At 40.1% G+C, this 27,041-nt stretch overlaps 1 protein-coding gene across 2 annotated transcripts in view; it reads right to left on the bottom strand.

Annotated features, from left to right (window-relative positions):
* The window catches only part of sbno2b (strawberry notch homolog 2b), a 71,444-nt gene extending 45,595 nt beyond the window's left edge, over positions 1-25,849 (bottom strand). For both annotated transcript variants that reach the window (XM_078259303.1, XM_078259304.1), the window contains exons 1-3: positions 25,689-25,849; positions 9,486-9,712; positions 4,797-4,885 (exon numbers count right to left, since the gene is read on the bottom strand). In XM_078259303.1, the coding sequence (XP_078115429.1) occupies positions 4,797-4,885; positions 9,486-9,593 (197 nt within the window). In that variant the 5' untranslated portion in view covers positions 9,594-9,712; positions 25,689-25,849. The remainder of the gene's footprint in view (positions 1-4,796; positions 4,886-9,485; positions 9,713-25,688) is intronic.
* Between the last annotated feature and the right edge of the window lie 1,192 nt (positions 25,850-27,041).

Genomic DNA, 27,041 nt, shown 5'->3' with positions numbered 1-27,041 from the left:
CCCTCACTAGCTCTACCACTTACTCCCCATGCACACGCCAACCTACATACTGGCTCTGCTATTCACCGAAAGAGATGCACTAAAACAACGCAGACACAGCAGCGCACCAGTATAAACCCTCACAACGGCGTAGGCCACTTAAGTAGGTTACGGCACAGGCTATGCGTGAAGCCTACGACCAACAATAAATCTTAAAAACTATCAACTAAGCAACATCCTTTCAACACACTAACACCTCAAGTGCAGTAAAACTTGCAATAAATGGAAGATAAAGGCCAAATTATTATTAAGGCAAAGACAGACAAACCGTATTAAAGCAAAACCTTTATTGCAATTTAGAAAGGAGCAACAAACAAGTAAATAAGTTTCAACCAAGGCCCACTCTGTATTTTTATATAACATAAATACATCGAATAGCTATCTTGTCCTTCAAGTAAGAAGCAGGACTATGCCAACTTTCTGCAATTTAAACAGAATTCCACAGTAGTCATCAAAAGTTTCATAAAATTCACTGTAAGTAAACATAATCAAAATGATAATCAACAGTATCATGTTACTTCCACAGAAAAAACATTTAACCAGATGTAAACAATGACACAAGACAATAAACAACTTCTAAGATTCCTTGGAAGAACTCTTCCTTATAGCCAACCCAATCATGACGTCTTGTCATCATAATGCTATCAATATTGTGCAATAAGTGAACTTTGACTTATAGCACTGGAAAACACTTCAGTCTGGCTGCAGGCAGTTTCAACAGTGAATAACGGAGAGAAGGCAGACAGCAAGTCAAACCAAACCTTTGGAGTAAGGATATCAAAAATATTGTCTAATGTTCAGTATCAAGTAATATAATAAAGACCTATTTCACAGAACAATGTTAACCTTAAATACTAACAGCACACATTCTGAGCCTTCATGATTGATTACTTGAGAGTCGGTCATAGACAATCAGAAATAAAGATATACAAAAAAGAAGCATATTTGCGGTCCGTTTCTCATTCTTCAGCTGTAAACATACACCCAGACTCAGCTGTGTGGGACAGACCTAACCATCTTACAACAACTGTTACTGTTGTTTGCTAAAAAGATTCAAAACAGTGGGCCTTATTTTCTCTCTTTAAATTGTTTAGAAAAATAAATGGAATAAGAGAACAACAGGAAACTCAACATATTTTAGGTAGTTCATTAACATAACAGTGTAGAGCTTTTTACTGCATTACACCATCATTTCGTTTTTTGCATGTACAATGCGACCTGTAAGTAGTGGACAGTGACATATATGAGGATAAACTGTTGTCCAGATCAGGGGCCTATTTCAGAAAAGCAGGATTTATAAATCCAGGACAACCGAAACAGCGAGGCTTGACCTAGTCTAATCTGTGCATCCTGACAAGCCAGGCTGAGGAGGTGCGACTAGGTTGGCGAGGTTGAAGTAATTCGGATAGATGCGCATTCACAGTTTCTTTAGCAGACCGCAACATCGATCACAGATTCACTGATGCTAAAATGGAGAATACGCATTGTGCATACTTTACACAGGGTGAGCCGCAGCTTCTTATGGAAGTATGTGAAACACATTATTTGTAATAAGAAAAAAAAAGAAAAAAGAAACGTGGCCGATGTAATAAAGCAGTGAGAGAAAGCATGGAAGACAACCGCAGACCAAATGAATGTGCAAGTAGCCTAAAAATATACATTTACTGAACACTGTACTCCTAAGTAACATATTAAGCAGTCCCTCCAGAAAAACGTGATTATGCGATCGCATAATTCAATGCATAATCAGCCCAAGTCCGCATATTTATGCGGGGGCCGCATTTTTTCAAATACGCCGCACTTTCGCCACATTAATTGCCGATTTCCGCGCTAAATATGCGGGGCTTGCATGATTTCATAATCCCCGCATTTTCGTTGCAAAAAAGTCACATATATCTTAGCAGAAAGTTGAAAAATGTTGCGTTCACAAGAGCAGCCATTTCCCCCTGTTGCCATGGGAACGTTATGAAGTGACGTAATTACGCGACGTGAACATCATCGAAAAGCTGCAAACCCCATGATGAAGCCATGATGAAATCGCAGTTTTTGCAAGTTCCCGCAATTTTCATTGCATAAAATTGCATAAATATCCCGCATATTCCATCGCATTTTTTAAGAAAACGTGCTGCATAATCAAGGATTTTTGCCCGCAACAATCGCAAAAAAACTCTGCATTTTTCTGGAAGGACTGATTAACTTCCACTGCTAGTTTTCAATGTAATGTCTACAACTGTGTGTTTGTGCACATGACAAGTAACTCCTTGAATGGTTTCGGTTAAGAGCAGCAGTCCGTAAATGTATATTTTTAGACTATCATTCAGTCGCTCCACAATTGTCTGCCACACTTTCCCGCCGATATATTTTATGTTTTGCTTCCTCATATATGGATATAGAAAAGAGACACTGAAGATATTGGACTCTGAAATCTAGAAACTGTGAAGATAATTAAGCGATAAATTCAATGCACACAGTAAACATGACAACACGGCAGTGTATTCATTTATTTCACCCTGCCAAATATAAGGTTGAAATCATTAAGGTGTCCTCTGCCTGTTGTTTCATGAATGTACAGTAGCATACACTATATAGTGACTGGTCCAGTGAACTAGGACTTTAATTTGGGAGGATCGTACAATTGTACATACAGTGACATTTGTATCACATTTGTATCACTACTCATAAGAATAGTTTGTGCTGTGCAGCGGTAAGTGAGTACATCAGTCAGTGCTTCAATGAGTGCAAACAGAGCACCGGCCCATTCACATTTTTTCCTCACTGGTGCCATGTGATCAAAGCACTCCTCTGCTTATTCTCAATGGCCATGGGGAAAGACAACTACAGGCTTTAAAGCTAATTACATCATGACTGTATAGTGCAAGTCAGTCGTACTAAGCAGCAGCCTGTAGATCATTGAAGAAAAGAGGAGCAAATGCAGAGCCAAGTGAAAAAGAGCCTGGCTGAATATCAGAAATACTGAACTGAGTGAAGGAAACGTGACTAGGACGCGATGCAAAAGCTGGAGCTTTAAAACCTCGGTCCTTGTTACTTGCCAAACTGAGAACAGAACCGAAAAAGAGTTACCTCCCGATAATAGTCCAACATGTCTTGTTCCTCTGGGACAAAACATTTACTGGCAGAGAATAATGCTGAATCAAAACCTCTTCAAACCACAGGACGTTTCTCTTGCTGGATCAGGGCATTTACAACACAATAATGAAGTCACAAGATGATATTCAATCGCCCCAATCTTGTTCTAAACCACAGACACAATATGTGTGTACACTGTAAGACAGAGAGTGATGAGTCAGAAAATCCTTCTTTGAGTGAACCTGAAAACAACAGACCGTGCTCTCACGTCACACACACTTCATGAGTTGAGTGTTTAGTATGACACAGGTAATTGTAAGTCATTTTAGTTTTGACTCAAATAGCACAAAATCTTGTCTTTAAAATAAGAAGTTGTATCTATTGAATCACAAAACCGATATACACACCCACATAGATCTCAAATTCAATCCACACATTCCTTATTCCTAACCGCATTAGTAAAAATAATATGTTGATGTTTACAGTTTTTAAGACACTGATAGTTATCATGGTAGGGCTTTCTGATAACTGCCATACATAGTTCACAGTTACTGCACAGCCAAAATGCAGACACACTTTCATACAGAAAACATATGACCATTAATATGAGATTGATATTACAGTTAATACCTGTTCTTTGCTGTTAGAAGACACTGCTACACACTAAAAGTACATGACAGGAGTTTCGGTTTAGTCTCTCTCTTTTGCCTACATACCAGTGTCTTCTGTCTCTTGGTTTCGCTCTCGTCTTGAAGAAGTTTTTATTATAAATGAAATCCATCTCTAACAGAAACACCCATTTACAAAAGCCAAGCAAAAGTCAGACCAGCACCCAAGCACGTTGAATCAAAGCTCTGTAAGAAAATGCATGTTGACCAATTCAGATAGGTAGATGGCTCAGCTGCATCTTTTAACTACATTGATAGTGTATTGGGCTGTGATCTTTGTCAAAAGGTATTCTACTGTAAGTGCACAGCAATCCTGTGGTTCAGCGGATGCAATGTAAACAGACAAGGATTGCAGCCGCTTCGGCTCTGTTGACGTGCTGCTTATACTACATACAGAGCAGACAAGATGTTGGACAGCCTTTGAATTACATATTCTCTTATGCACACAGACACACCTCATGTGGGAGCAAAGAGACAAACATCTCTCATTTAGTGGTGAGGTCATTAAAACAGAGCAGAGAATGCAAGATGTTGAGATTAACCTCCTAGTAAGGCCGTCACCAGGCCAGCTGCTACAGGAAATGAAGGAGGTCTGAGAAAGGAGAGTGTGTGGTGTCGTCTCAGGTTAAAAGTGAGATATTGGACTGATTGTGTTAGGTCAAGTGTCAGGAATGCAATAATGGGATCCAATAATATGTAATAATTAATAGTCAATCAACATAAGAAGTGTCTGAAAAGCTTTAGGCCCTGTTCAAACACTTTAAAACGTAGCCTCAATTTTACTGTGAAGCAGCATCCCTCAATCTAAAAGCCAATGCCTGCTGTGAGTACTGGAAATGTGTTATGGAAAGTTCTCAGGCACCATGTATGAACTAGTGTCAAAAGTTACTTCAAACTTACCGTTCACGTCACTGGTCATGTTTTCAGCTGATATCCTGTCATTCTCAGCTTACGATTATGCATGGTATTGTCAAAAGTGTTTGTGAGTTTGTATTTACTTACTGGTTTCCAGATTGCATAGGGCAGTGTATGCTGTATCCAGCCTGCTGAGAGTAGGGTACCCAGGAACCAGAGGAGGCATATATTGAACTCTAAAATGGAACAAAATGAAAATCTGTCATGTTACAAAAAAAGCATAGAAACATAACACTGAACATCTTAAGCTTTTTTTTAACATAATGTTAAAAAATAGCAGGTTGTGTGTGTTCATCCCTTCAGTGATAAATGTTTTGGCAAAATGAACAGCAAGCTGTATCACACTTTATTTGTTATATTTACAATTCAGTGCAAGATAATACTATCATCACCAGTGCATATTGCCATGCCCGATTGTGAGGAAAAAAAAGGAGGCTTAAAACACCATCGAGCGTTTCTGTTTTATGAGCTGAGGTTTTGGGAAATTCTTTTGAATTCCTGTCGCTACTTCATAGTGGAGGTGAACGGAATTTTATTTGATTTGCTTGTGACTGGCAATGCACAAGTAGGATCACTTCCTTTCCCCACACATTTGTAGATGACTACTACTGGCATTGTTTCAACCTTTATGTTTAGGTAGAGCATCCACTCCAATGTAAGAATGCATTGTTCTGTACTTACAAACTTACACAACATGCAATTAATACATTTGAGCAGTCTTTTGGGCTTGACCCCTAGCGCTATTTAGAAAATACTGTAATACTTTAAACAAAATGCTAAACATATCCTATAAGAGCAAGAGGTGAACTTTAAGTTTACTTTAAGAAATGTATTTGACTTTCATAAATAGCAAGCTAACATAAAAGTGAGTAGAACATTTGATTTGCATTTGCAGGGTTTTCCCTACAATTATAAGGCTTAGGTGCAGCACCCGAGCCGTTTTGGGCTCCACCTAAGCCGAATAAATGTGAAATCAAAGTGAGAATCAAAACTGACTAAATAACTTTTCTCACATCTAATGGTTGTACAGGTGAAACCCGGAAAATTAGAATATCGTGCAAAAGTTCATTTATTTCAGTAATTCAACTTAAAAGATGAAACTAATATATTATTATAGACTCATTACATGCAAAGCGAGATATTTCAACTCTTTGTTATAATTTTGATGATTATGGCTTACAGCTTATGAAAACCCCAAATTAAAAATCTCAGACAAGAAAAATGTCGGTCCTCTGAAAAGTATAATCATGCATATGTACTCAGTACTTGGTTTGGATCCCTTTTGCATGAATTACTGCCTTAATGCGGTGTGGCATGGATGCTATCAGCCTGTGGCACTACTGAGGTCTTATGGAAGACTAGGATGCTCAGTAGCGGCCTTCAGCTCTTCTGCATTGTTCAATCTCATATCTCTCATATTTCTCTTGGCAATGCCCCCTAGATTCTCTATGGAGTTCAGGTCAGGTGAGTTTGCTGGCCAACCAAGCACAGTAATCCCATGGTCATTGAACCAGGTTTTGGTACTTTTGGCAGTGTGGGCAGGTGCCAAGTCCTGCTGGAAAATGAAGTCAGCATCTCCATAAAGCTTGTCTGCTGGGGCGGCCTCTAGCTCACCCAGTAAGAGCGTTCGCCCCCATGTTGGCTGAGTCCTGCAGCGGCGCAGGTTTGAATCCGACCTGCTGCCCTTTGCTGCGTGTCGTCCCCCATGTCTCTCCCCCTTTCATGTCTATCCACTATCACTGTATAAATAAAAGGGAAAAGCCCCAAAAAAATAATCTTAAAAAGAAAAAAGGCTTGTCTGCTGAAAGAAGCATGAAGTGCTCTAAAATGTCCTGGTAAGACGGCTGCGATGACTCTGGATTAGGGGTGGGCGATATGGACAAAAAATAATATCCCAATATTTTTGGCAATATTTTTTTGACAGATTTTGACAATAACAATAATTAGACAATATCTTTTGAAAATGTGTTTTTACTGATGATAATAATGGGCACAATGTTGAATGAAAACAGTTCTTATTTATTTTCTTTAAAATGTAAGTATTCAAGTAAAAACAATTCAGACATACAAAATACTAATTGAACTAGTGTAGGAACATTGAACTCTGAGTAAACATTCAGTTGTACACCTCTGCTGTAATGTAAATTGTGCAGCATACAAGCAAGATTAAATCATAATACTAATAAGGGGCTCTGTTCTGTAACATATTGCACACAACCATGTCCTTATTGGAAGCAGTCCTGGAGATGGGATAGGGGCAGTGTCAGGTCAGGTTCTGATAGTCCTTTTACTTGGCTGTATAGTCCTTCTGACCGGGATGTATGCAGGGATCAGGAGTAGTTGGATGTGATCCGACTGGCCCAGGTGAGGGAGAGGCACAGTTCTGTATGCTTTCTTGATGTTAGAGTATACATGGTCTAGTGTGTTCTTCCCTCTAGTAGCACAATCTACATGCTGGAAAAAGCTGGGTAGTACAGACTTTAAGGATGCCTTCCAGGCAGCGTGGCAATGGTTATGTTTAGGGTTAGGCTTAGCTGCCTGGAAGGCGCCATTGGAGGCAAAAAACACCATCGAGCGCTAACAGCGGCGTCCGGGATGAGGAGGTTTAGCCATGGTTTCGGTGAAAATCATCATGCAGCAGTTCCGTGTGTAGTTGTTCGTTGTGCTATGCTGAGGAGGCTTGGCAGTGGAGGTCTGTGTTGTAGTTTCCTTAGCTGGGCTTGCTTCTGCTTCTCAAAAACAACAATCCCCGGAGCGCCTGGTGGTCTGGCTATATCCTCCGGGATGTTATGAGCCGCCTGGAAGGCTCTTGTAATGGCTGTGTTGTATCGTAGTCCTATATTTATTAGTTCAGTGTGGCTATACTTGTTAGTAAGACCTCGACATGGGAACGTTACAAACAAAAAACAAAAACATAAATATACACCGACAGGAGAGCTAGGAGCCGCTGCACAATCGCACGCCACCATCTTTGTCGCCCCTTCTACCACTCTACACTTTTAACACGTGGTTTGAAGTGTTTTTTTCTAAGTAATTTAAATACTCGATAATGTCAATTTGCACATTGTTAACACAACAATGACGATATTATTGTAGACGATATATATTGTCCACCCCTACTCTGGGAATAATAAAGCACAGTGGACCAACAGCAGATGACATGGCTCCCCAAATCAACAGACTGTGGACACTTCACACTGGACTTCAAGCATCTTGGATTCTGTGCCTCTCCATTCTTCCTCCAGACTCTGGGACCTTGGTTTCCAAATGAGATGCAAAATTTGCTCTCATCAGAAAAGACGACTTTGGACCACTGAGCAACAGACCAGTTCTTTTTTTCTTTAGCCCAGGTAAGATGCTTCTGACGTTGTTGTTGTGCTTGACAAGAGGAATACGACATTTGAAGCCCATGTCCAGGATCCATCTGTGTGTGGTGGCTCTTGATGATGTAACTCCAGCCTCAGTCCACTCCTTGTGAAGCCCCCCCACACTTTTGAATGGCCTTTTCCTGACAATCCTCTCCAGGCTGCGTCATCCCTGCTGCTTGTGCACCTTTTTCTTCCCCACATTTCCCATACAGCACTTTGACAACATCCAAATTACCTTTTGAGGCTTTCCCTCCTTGTGGAGGCTGTCAATGATGGTTTTCTGCACAACTGTCAGGTCTTCCCCATGATTGTGAAATCTACTGAACCAGACTGAGAGACCATTTAAAGGCTCAGGAACCCTTTGCAGGTGTTTTGGGTTAATTAGCTGATTAGAGTGCAACACTTTGAACCTATAATATTGAACCTTTTCACAATATTCTAATTTTCTGAGATGGAGTTTTCATAAGCTGTAAGCCATAACCATCAAAATTATAACAAATAAAGGCTTGAAATATCTCGCTTTGCATGTAATGAGTCTATAATAATATATTAGTTTCACCTTTTAAGTTGAATTACTGAAATAAATGAACTTTTGATATTCTAATTTTCTGCGTTTCACCTGTAGTTGGTCCCCAGCGGACTAGACAAGTTTTGTCTTTAAAAGGTGCCCTGCCACAGGTATTTCATTACTTTGTGGTAATGTCTGAAGTTCTACCATGGACTCTGTAAAAAATGTTGTGGAAAAAATGCCTTGGTTACCTTGTTTCAAGCCATTCCAGCGTGGTATAGAAAGCCTGCAGCCTCATTAATATTCAACGAGCTAAGCTGCTTGACTCTGATTGGCTAACAGCTAGCCAATGAGAGCCTGGCTATCAGCATCCTTTACCCAGCGCAACTGGGCAAGCTCATGAATAGTAATGAGCTCAGGCAACATGATGTCAGACTGACCAGCTTTTCTAATTGGCCTGATTTCTCCACTTATTTCTTTTCAGTGGCTAGAGCTGACAGAGGCGGTTGCAGTTCATGTTCACATTCACGACATAACACAAACACATATGGACCTAATATATTTCAAAAAATACAAGTAAAAACAGTTTTGTGTGGCAGCGCACCTTTAAGCATTTTGAGTGTTATTTATTTATTTATTATCTGCTCTAGCTTTTCCAACATTTTAGACACAGATATAGTAATAATATTGGTCCAAAATGATGTCAAATTGCATTTCTTTTTATTGAACAACTTTCATTTTCTTGAGGACCCCTAAACCCCCCGCCAAATACGTGAACCTATGTCTCCCACAAACACAATACAGACACATGGACATGACGACAAGAAAGAAAAAAAAACCCACGTTAATTGAAGATGCATATAGCGTCTAAATAAATGCAGATAAAATCCCATAGCATACCTCCATGTTAGAGGTGGCCACAGAGAACAAGCTGCTGTCCAGCTGAGGGCCTTCTGGATGCAGGTAGTTCTCCCCGTCCATGGCCAGCGCTGAGGGCAGGGTGGGCATCAGACCAGAGCTTCACACATGACCACCAGCTGACTTAGGCTATGCACCCTCCGACCGCCGCACACGCGTTGGCTGTGTCTGAGATAGTACTTCTAACAAGGGCAAGCGCTTTCCATGACCTGAGGAAGACAGCAGATATGGAGGGATGTAGAGGAGAGGGAAAGAAGGGCAAAGAGACATTAGAAGAGTAGCAGGGAATTGGTTCCAGCAGACATAGTGATACCACATCAACATTTTGGATGTGTATAAAAGCATGTGTAAAGAGTCACTGAGGTCTAGCATTTGCCTATTTCAATGGCCATATGCTTTTACACGTGCTGTTGTTATTTAACGGGAAATCAGTATGAGATAGTACAAAGAGTACCAATAAATAAAGTGAGGCTAATCTGCAATGCCCTCCATTAGAAGAACACACAATGAAAGAGCTGTAACATTGGCTGACAATGGACAGGAGATAAAAGTACACTTCATGTAAACTGACTATATTAATTATTATAAAATGTTGTATAATGCTTTCAATTTAACAAACAGTAAACAGAGTAAACTAAAATAGACCTTAAAAAGCAATAAGTCTGCCCTTAAACTATAAACACGTTAATTTGACAAGAAGATATTAATTCAAACACTTCAAATTGTATGAAAATAAAGAACATAAAAAATGTTTTACAGTGTTAAATGAGTAACTTTTATAATATGAAGCAGATTATAGACAAATAATTGGTCTTCCATCTCAAGAATGATTCTAGTTGTCTTTGTCACCACACAAACTGAATTCAGATCTTATTCATAATGTAGTGAGCATATTTATTGATGGACAGCCCTTATTAGCTGGTTGTGATCTAACATCACTGAGGGTTCAACATTCATCAGAGGACCAATTAAAATCCCAACAGGAGGTCCACAACAAAGCATGCAGGCTGGGAGGCAGAGGAACAGGCCTATTCTAAGGTATAGCAACTGATTATGAACGTAGTGATATTTGACATGAATATTATGACTTACACGACTTATTTGTTGTTGGTGCAGATCGTTTGATTTTGTGTTATTATATATTTAGAAAGCCTAGACTAAATGTGACACACAATTATTAATTTTCACAATCAAAAGTGTAAGCAGGCACTAGATATTAGTGTACATAGTACTAGCTGTGTGTGTGTGTGTGTGTGTGTGTGTGTGTGTGTGTGTGTGTGTGTTTTAACAGCTCAAGCTGAGCGTGCCGGATATAATGACAGGTTAGACTAGCTAGACCAGCCTGGACACAGGCAGAACGCTCACTGCAATGCCAACAAGGCTCCAGTCTTTCGCATGCATGCACGCATGCGGCTTGTACTTCTGCTGCCTAACACTAAGGTTTTATGACAGTACAATATGGAATAATGTGTATGAAATCAGGACTGGGACGATTCATCGACGTAGTCAACTTCATCGATTATGTAAATGCGTCGACACAAATAATTTGCGTCGACACGTCATACGTAGAAATCTAAAAAATAACCGGCTGCCTCCAGCAACAGCGCAAGTATGGATTCCTCGCAAGTTCAACAACACGTTGAGAAAAAGGCTTGCGCATGGTCTTCTCAAGTGTGGGAGTATTTTACTCTTAATGCAAACAACAACGTTGTTAGTCTGTAGACTTTGTAAAATGATCCCTAAGTCAGGATAACAGCAGCAAAACACCCTAAGTTCTGCTCACCTTTGCCTCTCCAGCTTCTCCCGTAGCTCACCCGTGTACAGTGTGTCCTGCACTGACTTGAGTGTGAGGTAAACTGTGCTGTGTCTCCCCCATCTGTAGCACTGTCTTCGATAATTGCGCAACCAGGCCAGATCGTTTCAGATATCTCACGAGTCCTTTATAATGTCAGTTATAACGGCCCACATATAAAAAAAATTGTCGGGTTTAAATTAGGCTCGGGCTCATAATTCCCTTAGAAAAGGAGAGAGAAAAATTGCACTTTAACTGAAAAAAAAAAATAAAAAAAAATTATTTGTGCATTCCTCCTGAAAGTGACTTGAAATGTTAATTTGTTTTATGTTGGATTTATTTGATACATCTGATTTCATATGTTGCTAAAATTGCACTTTTTATTACTGTAAGATTAAAGGGCAAAGAGCTTGGATGAAGGAAGAGCTTATTCATTATTTGACCTACTACTAAAAAAAGCAAATACAGGCTACTCTTTTTGCACTTGCTCTGTTTACTTAAAGTTTTTATTTTTGTATTCCTCCTGAAAGTGACTTTATTTTGTTGTAGGATTGTGCAGTGTTAAACTATTTTAATAAATAGAGATTTGAACCTTGTTGAAATTTGTTTTGTGTTAATTGTTAATAATTGAGCAACGGGAAAATAATCGCAAATCGAAAAATGTATCGTTAGATTAGTCGACTAATCGAAAAAATAATCGCTAGATTAATCGTTTAAAAAAATAATTGTTTGGGACAGCCCTTAAAACATGAATTCTATTTTACATTTAGGCTGACAAGTAACAAATATCTCACCATTTGGACTGCTGAATCAATCCTATCTCTCTGCACTCCACAATGCATGTCTGTGTAATGTCAGTAACACTCCCTTGCCTTAAACTAACCAAACTGTTACCTTCCTTCCCCTCTCCCTTCCTTCAGTTTGCACCCAATCTGGAACACAGGCCAGACGTGTTCACTGGGGACAAAGCTGAGGTAATAAATCCTAATAGAGTTCATGAGGGTCTAAATAAGAAGGCCTTTGTGTGCATGTGAGAGAGAGACAGAGACCTGACCCCAACATATTCAGCACTTGCATAGCCAATACACACAAAGGGAGGCCATTTTACCCTCAAGCTGCCAGTGCGATACTGTCTGGATAAGGGTGATGCAAATGTGAAGACCAAAGCAAAGAACCAACTAGTATACTTTCTAGACCAGTGGTCTTAAGCAAAAGTCTATGTATTATGGACAGCTTCCAGCCTCAAAGATCCAGATAAAAGCAGGCACAGAAAAGCAAAGCAGCTCAGGGCAGTCAGGGAGTGTGTATCGAGAGCCTTGTGAGGCCCCTTTGTGTGTTGCAGAATTGTACTCCATGCAAAACACGAATAAGGCTGATGCATCAAAGGTTCCTAAGCGTCTTGCCAGTTCATTTGGGTCGTAGGTCTTCATATATTACTATACCCCCTTTCAGTCAACATGCAGGCCAAACGCAAGTTAAATGCACATTTGTGCTCAATCTGAATGGGTCAATGTGCAGTATCTGAGCTGGGTTGACAACCCTCCTTCAATCATGATTTACTTGGGTGTAACACTGTACATTTATGTAATGGACTTCCCAACTACCATAAAAAAAAAGCGCACAGGGAGGAGAGAGAGACTGCGTGGGTGAGCGAGAGAAAGAAACTAAACTGAAACTTAATTTTGTCACTTTATTTAATGTAATTCTGTGTTATTCTATTGAATTCTGTGGTTCTGCAGTGCCGTGTATGAAACTACAGTTGTAGTCTCAAATCACATCCAGGGATTAATCTGTGACAGCAGTCTGAATGCACATTCAGTAGAGTAAAGCTCATTTCAGCAATATACCACTGAAAGCCAGAATACATAATTAGTGAAAATTATTAGTAATAGTAGTAGTAGTAACAGAAGTATAGGCTAGTAGTAGTATACATTCCTCAGCCGACAGAATGAGTTGATCAACAAGTGTGACAGCTGAAAACCCACTCCTGATTAGCCTGAGCAGACAGGTGCTGTCATTCCATCACCCGTAGCCACGTCACTCCCCACCATGCTAGTTATTGTCTCTTAGCAATAGAAGAAATGTCTGTCTTTTGCTGTCCCCTGTTACCGAACACCCCACCCCTCCGAGCTTCTGGGGATAATCGATACTGATCATTGTAAAAGTGGTCCCACATATCTCCTTCCTGTAAGGCTTCTCATTACTAGAAAACAGCAAAACCCCTTACTACTCCTAGCATGAACAAAAAGAGCGAGGTGATAAAGAAAGCTATCAGTAGGGGAAAGAGGGTAGGAGATAAAAGGAGAAAGAAAACAAAAGATAAAGAACCAAACATGCCCACTGCAGCAAAAAGGAACACAAGGAGTTCATTCATCAAAAAGCAGCACACACAAGTCATTTTTATAACACTGCTCAGTTATTTAAAAATATGTCTTTTTTTGCAATATCTGGATTTATAGTCTGTATTAAGATAAGTAAAATGTCTGTGTATGTCCTCTGTGGCCATTTTAAAATAACACACACAACCTTTGTTATAAGCAGTACAGAGAGAGAAAGAGTCTTTTGCAGTGTAATCTGTTAAATCTGTTAATTACTTCAAAGGTTACTGCTGGTTTTTGTACAACCCCCTCCCATGTCTGTCTCTCTCTCTCTCTTTCTCTCTGTGGGTGGCCTGGTGCAAAAGCTCACTGCAGGGAGATTAGGCCATTTCAAGTCCAGTAAAATCTTTAAAAACTGAAACAAGCCCATACACCAGGTGCTATACAAAATACACAGACTGACTTATCTGGACAGAAGGAGTGCATACATTAAGATTTAGTGACGTTGGAAACAGTGTTTCTAGCAATGTGGCGACATTCGAGGCCAGTTGCTTGCCTTTGGCTGCATGAGTCACTGTGTCTGTCAGCCAGACAGAGGTTAACAAGCAGCATGCTTCTGTCACTTCAAAAACACAAGATGTGAGTTTATATGATTTCACTACTCAACTTGTGCAGGAAGTACATTAGGTGAGAGGTCAAATGCAGTCTGTGGTAGGAAGGACTGCCTGGTTGTATGCTGGTGGCCTTTTGTTAGTGTCATTGGTGGCCAGAGCACATGGGGATCATCCAGGGAAGTGTGACTTCCTTAAGCTGCTAAATCACGATTAACGCTCACGAGGAGAACAACCACCCTGCCTGGCGCGTGTGCCATCCCACTCCCAATGCACTCACATGTTGATATGTAATCATACTTCCACACACACACACTAACTAAATTATTTGCATTTACGTATGACATTAATAGGCATTTGGGTGATATAGTCGTAAAACACATGTATGCTTTGGCTACAGAACACGTATGTGTGCATGTGTCGGTTTAAATGCAGTGGCACTTGTAATGCTAAAAGGAAATGTATGGCAGGGAGAAAACACTGTCCTTCTGCTAAGGTTAAGACAGAAGCATAGTCATTATCCCGCTTTCTTTTGTGTCCACACAAGTTGACTTACTTGCTAGAGACAGTATAACTGTGTGGGACATAGGGGTGTGAATTTTCACTGGTCTCACGATTCCATTACAATTATCCTGTCAACGATTCGAATCGATATCCAGATGCATCACGATGCGCCACCTCCTCATCGATCGAAACTTTTTCAAGTCAATATACTGTATGTCACTTACATGTATGGGTTTATCTTTGTGTCTGTAAGCTCAGTCAAGTGCAGAGCAGTACTGGCTGAACAAGTCCTGTACGGACACACCTGTTGCTATAGTGTATGAGTCTATAAGTCTGAGTGGAAGGACAATTCTCCGCTCTCCGTTGATTTGTATTGCGTGAAGGTGCCTCCTCGTCAATTTTGTCTGCTAGCAAACAAAGAACTAAAAGCTGCTGTGTGGTGATATAAACTACTAGCAGTGTAAATAACCCATAACTTAAGTTTTTATAAGCTGCCGACCCAAAAAACTGAGCTTTTATGAAAACAAAAGTGGATACAGATGTGATGAATCAGCAGGAAGAAATTGAAGACTGTGGGATCCAGTTATGGGTTATTTACCCTGCTAGTAGTCAATATCACCACACAGCAGCTTTTAGGCATTTTTCTGTTGTTTGCTAGCAGATGAAATTGACGAGGAGGCACCTTCATGCAATACAAATCAATGGAGAGCGGAGAGTTCTGTTCTGCCCCCCCCCCCCCCGGGGGGCAGGACTTAAATGTGCTCTGTCTCTATAGTACACAAAGGTTTCTCATGCAACAGCCCTCTGTCCCTCTCCTGCTGTAGTCTGCATCTGTCTTCCCAACTAACAAGCTGGCTGACATCAATCATTCAATCCAATAAACAACACCAACTCATCACGAATCGGAGTCCATCAGCATCACCAGTAATCAGGTTAGAGAAGATTTAGGCCCAGCTGCCTTACACCAGCAAGGGGGCTTTTAGTTAGTTATGATTGCCTAGACTGACTGGATTAATTAGCTACTATAATGAAATATTCATAAAAGGAACAAGTTACTTCCCAGGGAAACGCAGGGCTTCGTCATTCAAAACACGCTACATTATTAATCAGCACCTTTTTCAACACAAAAGGTCTATACCTGCCTCTGTGCGCACAATCAGAAACACACACACGACACATACCCTTAAGCACATAAATGAAAGAACATAGATATTAGGTACCAATCTGTTTCTGTTCCGCTTCCCACAACCACAATTTCAGTATTGCAGACATTGCAATAAAGGGGCTGTGGACAGCCCAGAAACTGGGTAGGACACTGTATAGAGAATAATGATCGGATGACTGTGTAACCGAATCTGCAGTCTTATCAAAAGCCGGGAAATAGAAACAAATTGGGTTTTAAGAGCCCGTTGTTATTGCATTTCGCCCGTTTAAATATTTATCAAAGGTGCTCTCTGGACTGGGACAGCACACAGGAACACATTGAACAAACGGGCAGTCATTTGAATGATTTGGTCTGACTGAAAGGCAGGGTTCAAAGATGTAGTTACTTACAAAAGGGATAACGATTAATCTTAATTAGATTCTCATCAACCCACTTCAAGTGGCTATTCAGCACCATTTTGCCGTGATGATAAATATCTTTGTGCCCACAAACACGAGCTGAATGAGACATTAAAGCGACTTATCCATGAAGGAGAAAACCTAATCAAGCGCTCGTGGCTCAGAGGATGCCTTTGTTGTGGTAAATAAAGAGGACAGACAGGCGAGGGCAGAAAATTGTTTGACAAAGACCATAGCACTGCAAAGTGCAGAGAAGTAGGAAAAGATCACAAACACGGGTTTGCAATGGCTTGATGACACTCATTTCAGGAGCAAATCCCTCTACTTCTACCACCAGCACCCACCAGAAATAGATCAAAGGCTGACTAGATCAGAGAGAAGGATCCACTTAGCTGCTTCTTTGCCCCGTTTTCCTCTGACATCTAATTCCTCAGAATAGAAGGACGATGATGACACATGCTAGCTGAGTGTGGCTCTCTACTTGTTAATGCCCTGGTTTAACTGCTAGTTAGGTGAACAGACAATAGCTTATTTTACCTAAACAAATTTGCATACAAAGTACTCATTGAATACCGAGGGCCGGGCATAGCAATAGCAATTAGCTTGTGCACGTAATTAATGAGCAAGCTATTGATTCTGTATTCATTTTCTCAAAAGCTATAAATGCAAAGTGTGTATTTTTCATCTGTTTCTGACTCGGCTGATGCAAAGAAGCCAAATGGAAGAAAGGGGCAATATATGCTGTGTAACTGCAGACCAAATAAAAATTATATTTTTGTCTTTATAATATCATGTCTGTCAAATTATAATATTATCAGGGGCGCCCTGGTAGCTGACCTGGTTGAGTGTGCGCCCCATGTACCAAGGCTCAGTCCTTACCACAGTGGCCTGGGTTCAATTCAAACCCGCAGCTCATTGCTGCATGTCGTCCCCCCCTCTTCCCCCCTTTCCTGTCTACAGCTGTCCAATCAATTAAAGGCAAACAAATAATCTTAAAAAAATAATAATATTATCAGACTTCCAATCGCAGATAAATAATAAAAAGAAAAAGAAAGATGGAGCCTGTGATTCTAATCCAATACACTTTTTGTGAAATTCAGCGTATCTCCTCGCAGTCCGCTAGCTGTCTGTTGTGTGTGCGTGCGCTGGAGAAAACAAATCTGTTAGTCCTCATGCACAGGACAGGGGATAGGCCACGGATGTATAAAGAGAAAGGCAGTGGGGGCGAGAGGGATGGTAAATCTGACGGCGCACTGACAGGAGGGGTGTATTCGTTTGGGTGTTGAGTTCAAATATCAACAATCTTTCTCCAGACTCCACCTTTAACGATCACTAAATGCAATGTTGCCTTTTAATGTAGAAACATCTGCCCATAAACAGCACTGCTCCTCCATTCCCCTTGTTTCCTTGTGGTAGACTATACTTTATCACTGTGCATCAGATAAATCCCACCTTTACTGCTGTAGTCTACTCACATCAGCCCTTTCCATTTTCAAAATGTGAACCATCTCCCTCTCCATTTCTGCCACCCTCCCACTCTATATTGTTGCCATCACTGGCCCCATATTTTCTCAGTGATATTGCCTCCATCATTATTCCTCTTTTCTTCTTTCTAGTGATAGCCTGTTGTTTTGCTATTTCCATCACAATCTCTCTTTAGTCATGTGCTAGCCATGTCCCTATTTTCCTTATGTTCACCCAGCCTGACCCAAAGTTGGATTCTGATGCTGATTGGAGGCAGCTGGTTCCCTGACTCCACCCCCTACCCACTCCTCTCAGTCTTGGTAAATCAGAGGCCGTCAAAATACCAGGCAGAAGCTATGAGATGCACATTTCACAAGCAAGCAACATAGCACATAGAAGCAAAATCTGGACTACTGCACTAGAGTGCAGGATACAAGACAGGTTTTAAACATGCATGTTGTGATGTTACAAACAGAAATTGTAAGTCCATTTGTCCAAATATCATGTTGCTTAGTACATATATCCAAGCAGGAGGCATTCTTGAGCACCTACTGAAGCTTATCCTGAAATGGGAACTGAAGCAAACCTGTGTCTTAGAATATATCTTGTACTCCTAATTAAAAATGGCATTACCAAAAAATAATATTTTGTCATGCTGAAAATAAAAACACAGGAGAGTGAAATTCTATAAGTGAAGTTGACAATATAAGTGATTCCGTTTTCTGAACTCTTCCCTGCTGCTGTTCAAATCCAAACAGTACTCTGCTCCACTCAGATTGACCTCACTTCTCTGGCAGGCAGGATAATATTGCACCACATGCACAGCGTCAGGGAGCCTGTCTGTGTCTGTCCATCTGTGCCACTTTGCAACGCTACATCAGTTCAATTCAGTTCATCTGTCTGGTATTATCTGATGCTGTGATCATACTCTTGAACACCAAAACCACTGCAAGCCAGTAAACCATGCAGAAAATGTGCCTTACAGGCACGATTTGTTCTCGAAAAATGATGTAAAAGTGATTAAGTGGAAGACAAAACAAAAGGGGTCAAAAACACAATCGGACAATCACTTTCATAAGACCGCCTGTCCACAAACACATTGTTCCTAGCTGAAAATGCAAGCGCTCTGCTGAAAACACCCAGCTTGGAGCTTTGGAGGCACAGTCGCATGATTAAAACGTACAATATGTAACTTTCTGCCGCTAGGGGTCTCTCAACCAAAACAATGGATTGTAAACACAGACGTTTGATGACGTAGGGAAGTTGCGTGGAATTATGGGAGTTTTTATTGCTAAACGCTATCGTTGATTAGAATCTTCTATATACAGTCTATGATTAGAATGCATCTGTTCACGGACGAGTTTATCCATTCAAGTTTATTCACATTACGTTTAGTAACGTTTATTCATGTCATGCTAATAAAATAGCTGCAGTTTCCCCAACATAATTACGTTTTTCTTGATTCAATTGGTAGCTGGCTGACCAGTTAGCAAGTGAGCCGGCAAGCTAACATTAGCGGCTAACGTTAGCAGGTTTTACCACACTATCACAGTATATTTCACATGCCAATGTCACCTTTTGGATTTTACCGGGCGGACGGGGTTTGTTGTAACGCTAGCTAGCTACTCAACGTGGCTGAGAGACGGGTGTGGGTGGGGATTGCTGGGGGGATCTCTGCGATGGCGATGATGTTCGATGCCTGTTGCAGTAGCAGAACATCTCCCAACTGCCCGATCTCCCCCTTCACTTTTCTGTAATCTCAACTATTCGTTTTGGTGCTTAACACACCTGTTGTCGGGTTAATGTAGCTAGCTAACTGTAAAGACTCGGCAGGGAGGAGATTTTCGGTACAGACAACGTTAGCGTTTACGGAGACGTAGCTAGCTAGTTAACATTATGGATGGCTGATGTTGTGACTAGGATGCCTGGGTCTGATATTCTCCATTTCCCGACGCTTCATTAAACTGCCGTTAGCGTAATAGGCACCGGCTGAGGTTAACGGTAAGTAGCTACTGCTACATGTCCCAGCTGTGTTGTCAGCTATCATCCCGAATGATGTCTCTTTGTGCCGGGGGGGTGAGGCAGGCAGACCGGAGTGTGCTAGTTGGCTAAATTAGCATTAGATTAATCGTCTATCTATACAGCTAACGTTAACTTTACTAGTGAACTTATTCGTGGGTTAGCACAGTGCTGCTTTTATCCATGGTCAAAACAATCATACTACTACTAACTTGATGAGCGTGTTGAACGATGTTGTAACCCTATGATGTTATCCACCAAGCATTAGCTAGCATTAATGTTAGCTAGCTACTTGTCAACCAGCACATACACTGTAGTAACATTAAGCTGGATTAATATTGATGTATCAATAAATAAGGTTTCTGCTGTATTACTGTGTTGCAAAGTGGCATGTAATTAATCACAAAATGATGCATTTTGGATGCAGTATTTCTTTCTGTGACATTTTTTGATTTATAATTACTCTCGTATGTAGCATCTGGGTGCCCATGTTTTGACGGAAGTTACGAGTAACTAGATCGTGAAAGGTTACAACGCCACTGACGGGCAACTAAATGAAACGTGACTAGGGCTGCAGCTATCAATTATTTTAGTAATCGAGTATTCTACAGATTATTCCATTGATTAATCGAGTAATCGGATAATACTTAGTAAACAGCAATAGTAAATATTTAGTATTGCTGTTACACCATACACAACAGAGCTACTACTTTTTAAAACCTCTTTAAGACTTTTCTGTTCCAGTAACAGCTCTGAGGTCGCTAGCGCTTAACCCACCAGATACATTTACCCAGCATATTTTCACATGTAAATCGGTAAACTATGTGTTTATTTTGTTTAGTATAGTAGTAGTATAGTATAGTTGTGATTGTTGGAAAAGTGCAAAGATGACCCAAAACGGCTTTTCATAGTTTTATTTTGTTTCTGTCGACTTTGAACGATGTGTATTTTACGATGCTACAATTACAGTTTATTTACATGGAGTCTGTTGGCTTTAGCAAACTCTATTTCGCGGATGTTTTTATGTTTAAAAAAAGGATCTTACTCTTTAACAGAAGGGTAAGATCCTTTCTATAATGTTGTCAGACATTTAGAATATTACTCTGAGATTGACAACGGCAAAACAAGCAATTTTGTGAACGTTGATAGAAGCTACACAATTGACCCATAACTTACATCGTAGCTTGTTTCGCTGACTGTTGACAGCAGCGGTCTTGTTTTATAACGGACCAATGTCAAAGATTGTTGTTCCTATCAGTCACTTAGACACAAAAACATAGGAAAATAGGGTCCAGGTTGAAAAAACCCGAAGTTACCGTTTAACTTTTTAGGCTTCATGCGCCACTTAGCAACTCTCATAGGAATAAATGGGGCCCACCTCCAACGCTGTATCTATGTTTGTTATACATCCATGTGTTTCAAAGCTCTACCCCCTGCAGATCTTTTTTTTGGGGGGAATTGTAGGCCTTTATTAGATAGGACAGCTGAAGACCTGAGGGGGGGGAATGACATGCAGCAAAGGGCCGTGGGTCAGAATCAAAGGACCAAGGACCAAGCCTCCTTACATGGGGCGCACGCTCTACCAGATGATCCATCCAGACGCCCCTCCCCCTGCTGATTTTAACAGAGAATCATTCATAAATTAAAAAAAGTTTAGCGCTCTGCTAGTGCCACATTCTTATGCGAGTGCTCCAATTAATAAATATATTCCAAAATATATTTAATCCCATAATATGATTTATTGGGAGAAACTAAGCAGTTATATCTAAAATGGAATGATCGTTTGATTCATAAGCACATTTTCCACAGCTGCGACGAATCAGGCTCCTTAGATCCAATTGTCGAATAGACGACTATATGGGGTCACTCCTAATAGGAAAATATCTAATTGGGATTATTTTTGACTAATATTATATACTAATATATTGCAACTGCAGTATGATTTACGATACTGGAGGGAATGATCATTTTTGTATCATTCTCATTTTCATTGAAAAATATTAAAATTGGCCGCCTGGGTAGCTCACCCGGTGGAGAGTGCGCCCATATACAGAGGTTCAGTCCTCGCCGTAGCAGCCGGTCCTTTGCTGCATGTCACCCCGTCCCCTTTCTTATCCCCTATACTGTCCTATCAAGTAAAGGCCCAAAATGCCAAACAAATAATCTAAAATTATATATATATATATATATAAAAATTAAAGGAAATTAAAATGATTAGTGTGATTTTTACTAGGATCTGTACCAAACAGTGATTTTTTTCTTTAGTCTGTAGAATAGTATAGGATTGTAGGCTGGGCTCTTTATAAGGACAAAGATAAGCTAAGACAAATAAACCCAACTGTCAACAGCGCAAATACACTGGCTGGGAGAAGCGTGGAGTCAGAATAGAATGTCCAATATTTATTGACTGATGTTTATCTCTCCCCAAGGGACACTCGAGGTGTGACGAGATCTCGTCCCACAAGATGTCGCAATACTAAAACGTTACGATATTTCTCGGTAAAAAGTTGTCTCGCGATATCAGTACACAAGTGCTGAAATTAGCATAGAAATGCCCAAAAAAAAATCTTTAAAAAAAAAAAAAAAGTTTAGTGTGGCTGCTGGCTCGCTTTTTTTTTCTCTCCGTCTTTTTTAAAGTGAGTCAGGAACCCGACAGCAAGCCCTAACTTTACATTTAATGATATTAAACAAAGAGAAATGTTTTCCCCTTGTCTTACAATGGTCAAAAATCGATACTAGAGTAGCCCTACTTCTAGGTTTACTGCCGCAAATACTGAAATGCAGAGGAGGAGGAAAAGAGCATCTGTCTCTCCAAAAAGTATGTTTGATGGTTATTCAACTGTCTTTTCAACTGCAGGAGAAATAGTAAAGGCCAATTCATGCTTCTGTGTTAAATCAACGCCGTAGGTACGTGGAGATACCAACCCTACGACGGACCCTACGCCCTAGCCTGACGTGCACCTCTCAAAAAATTTAACTACACTCTCTTCTGACCAATCATCCATGTTATGTTTAATACATGAACTATGATCTAATGAAGGCCAGATTCCGGGAAAGCAGGAACTGAATCAAATGTATTACCTAGCCCTGATCCCCCTCCTCCACTCCTCATTTCTCTCTCTCTCACTCTAATCAGCCCACGGGCCATAAATTAGATTTATCACTGGCACCAATTGGAGAGGGGAGAAAAACGGGCTAGCAAAGATGAAGGCAGAGGGAGGATGGAGGCCAAGTCACAAAGAGCAGGGGGCATGAGCCATGGTTGAGCCATAGATCACATTTGTTTGAACTCACTCCACCAGTGAGTGTTTCAAAAACTAATGTCCCAAACAAAAAAATAAAAAAATAAATAAAAAGAGTATGCTATTTCCTGGTGACAACTATCTGAATGCGTTAAACAAAACCAGACTATTACATTTAAGATAATTTATCTGGACCAACTTGCTCATCCTGCTTTGTGAAATACCCCTATGTTCTACTTCACTGTACATATCCTGTAGGCTTTTAACACAGTATCAACAGATCCAGTGGACTGTTGAGTGAGTTGCTGCGGGGCAGCCAGCCATTAATTGTCTGACACAGTGGGAAATTGGAAAAAGGCGAGCTGTGCAGCACAAACATGCCACTTTACTCTCACCTACATTCATCTTTTCAGAAGTTACCTTTACTATGACTGCTTCTGCAGCCATGGACAGGGGGCAGGTATTTGCACAAATCCTGAAAATATTACATTGCACGCTGGTTGCCAATAGTAGCCAATATTATATGTGTGAAAAATGTCAACTAGTTTTTGAATTACAATTATTTCAGTTACACTAAAAGACAGAACAAAACAAAAAAGGGAACCATGTGATGAAGCCATTTCCCTGCTTGTAGGGTTTTATCTGAGGACAGCTGTAAATAAAATAAATTTGAGTAGTCTAGGTTGTGGCCTGGTGAAACAAAAAAAGAGCAGTGTGTTTTTAGCCTGTATTTCTGCTTGACAATCCAATAGTAAAACAGCCTGCCAGTTGCTATAAAACACTATATTGGGAGGGAGAGATAGACCTGTCTGCAAGAGGGATTTGATAGCAAGTGACACCAAGGCCATTGACCATGTCACTGGGATTAAGGGTAAAAGACAGGAACCTAGCATGTCATTTACAGTTACTAAATAGGGTAAGGGGGGGAAATGACATAATTAGAAAAATAAGCCAGCCACCATAGCAACCTACTATGTCAAGGCTTGCATGAGGCCCGACTAGCCTTGGCTGCAGGCAACAGACACACTGGAAACTAAAGAGTGAAAATTGCAGGAAAGACAAAGAACTAGAGGGGACAGCTTTGAAAGCTATTTTCATTTCCTTCTGGTCACTCCTCCAGTTTTCTGAGTCACCCCCAAATATCCCAGTATGCATTTGTATCTGTCATATATTAAGCCCTATATTTTCAGGTCAGTTTATTATCAAGTAATGCAATTCAAGAAAACAAGTGACATTTTTACCCCTAGTGTATCACTCACAGCATGTTGGTACAGTGGCATAATGCAGGGTACACTTAATTACACACAAAACAGGCGCTTCTTTCTGAGCATTAATGCTTAAGCTGATGCATACTCAGTTCCAACACCGTATAATTCATGTGAAAGTATTTGGGGATACATACATGAGTTACATACAATGTTTACAGTTAGTTTCGGCTACCACTTATGTAAGCCGACCAAAGTTTGTTATTAAGTCGTATAGTATTACTAACCTACAACTACTACGCTGATCATTTATAAATGTAATGACAGGCACAATCTGGGGCTATACATCTGAAAGCTTTGTGAGATCTACATTATTTTTTAACTAACGTTAACTCAAGGTGTGCTGAGATTATACTAAAACATTAGCTACATTGCCATTCCTGCAATTCAACTACGAATCCATCAATCCATCTGCAATTCTTCTAGCGTTAGCCAATATTTACATGTTTTCGCATTAAAGTGCGCATACATTTAAGTGGACTTTGTGCAACGTTTCCACACAACCATTACCGTAGTAAGCCGAAATGTGCCTTCTTCTAAAGAAAGGTACAGAGGCACATTGGTCTCAGCACAGCACAAAGAAAGGCAGCAGCCAAGGCTATACGTTACAATGTTACTGCCACTACTGGTAGCTTGCCGATCGACAAACGGTACATTTACAAGCGCTAGCAAGAAAACTAACGTTGGGTACAACGCATTTCTGCATTGTCCACTTCAATTTCTAGGCCAATAATACCGGACGGAAAACATAGCAAGATCCTACTCTAGTTTAATAATACTAGGCATACATCAAATAGCCAATTGTGCTAGCTAGCTAGCTAGCTAGGTTAGCATAGCCGTTTTCTGACTTTGGGTATGTTCGATTTGTACATGGCCTGTGTTTGTTATTGGATTAACGTCGCTGTCTAACTAGTTAGTTTGCTGAAGACAATGTGATAAATAAATAGTTGTTTTAACGTTAGCAAGCACACAAACGTGCATGCTACTCTTTTAAAAGAAACGTTAGCACGGAATTTTGTGATGAGCCACATTACTTGCTGGTTAACTCACGTTAATATCAAAGCAATAGCTTATTAACGTTAGCTAGCTACGTAGTAACTAGCTAACGTTAGCTTGTTTAGCTGCTGGCCTTTCTTGACGGTGGCATAGTAATGCCGAAGATATCAGTAACACCGTGTGTCTTTTCATTTGCTAACTTACAGGTGACGTTATTACAATATCCCTTGGTCTCAACTCATATAAAGTTTAGCGATATCGTCGCCTAAGATACCGCTAAACTAAAGGCAACCGCTAAAGAACCGGTGTAGCCCTTCGTGAAAATCGTGTGCGCCTAGGAGAGGCATCTTGTTCTAAAGCAACTGCCGATGTGTCGCTTGCCTTTTCACAATATCCTCGAATTACACTTACCGTTAATATGTTTCTTATTCTCAATCCAAACCACGAGCACACCGGTGGGTTTTAAACGAAGACTCGCGTCAAAGTAACAGAAATAAGGGGTTTTATCCAACTTATTCTTCTTAGTTGTTTTCTCCACTTCCTGATTAAGACGGTGCCATTTTGAATAGCGAAAAAATATTTCCGCCGCTGTCGTCACGCGCAGTACCACTTGGTGATCGCAAGCAGAAAACAGCCAGGCCATAAATAGTTCATCACAGTGATGTTTCGCACTCCCAAACCACTGCTTTAAATTAGAATAAATAAATAAAACAAATGAAAGCAGATGAGACGACAAATAAACAATTTACAGCTCAGCTATTTACCTAATGTCATTAAATAATAATAACCTAATAATAGTAAGCTCAGAAAAACACGTAATTACATGTAGCCTAATGTTAAATAAAAAATGACTAGGCTAGGCTACTTGAGGCTACTTATTTATTAATTGATATCTGTAAGACTAAATGTTAGTTAAACTCTATTCTGCAAATGAAAATGATAGGCAAATTGTTTAGGTTCCTTTTTTTGTTTTGTTCTGTCTTTTAGTGTAACTGAAATAATTGTAATTCAAAAACTGGTTGACATTTTTCACACATATAATAAGGTATGGTGTATACAATACTACTGTATACATCCTTGTGTAGGTTTGTATGACCAGTTAGTCTCTGGAAGTAAATTGAGCCATTGAACTATTAGTAAACTGCTATAATATCTGGAAATTGAGTGAGGCCTTTTCAACCAAATCGTTGTAGGAAAGAGGTCTATGACTAAATGTTCCTCCATGAGACGTTTTTTTATTCAAAGGCAACCTTTCCTTGGATTCCTTCAGTAAAAATAATTACAAATCATGGTAAAAGATAAAGAAATTCAAGCATAACAACAACATTGTTTAAGACAAATAAAAATCTTCATTTTCATGAATAAATGATCATTTCTTTCACTGATCATATCTGGACTTTGGACAATTGTTTTCTCTCACAATTTAGAAGAAGAAAAAAAAGAAAGACCCAGGGATTAATTCATATTATATGCTTAGCCTTTCTGTATTTTTTTGGGTGTATGATTTTCTGTGCAACTGAACATGAACTGAATATGTTTAGTTATTGTTTCATACATGGTATTTTCATGTTAGCAAATCACCTGGACTACTTCCCCGCAGACAGTTATTGTATAAAAGCATATTTCATTTTTGATGTTAAATCGAGTACATGTCCATCTTCCTCCTGCAGGTTGCTGTTTCATTTTGGCATCCATCCATCCATTTTACGTTATTGAAAAACAGAGCTGGAAGTGCTCCAGTTGTTTCCAGCAAACACACACTGT

Source organism: Sander vitreus, chromosome 9 (assembly GCF_031162955.1).
Source record: "Sander vitreus isolate 19-12246 chromosome 9, sanVit1, whole genome shotgun sequence".
NCBI lineage: Eukaryota > Metazoa > Chordata > Actinopteri > Perciformes > Percidae > Sander > Sander vitreus.
This window is presented reverse-complemented; position numbering and strand designations above follow the sequence as displayed.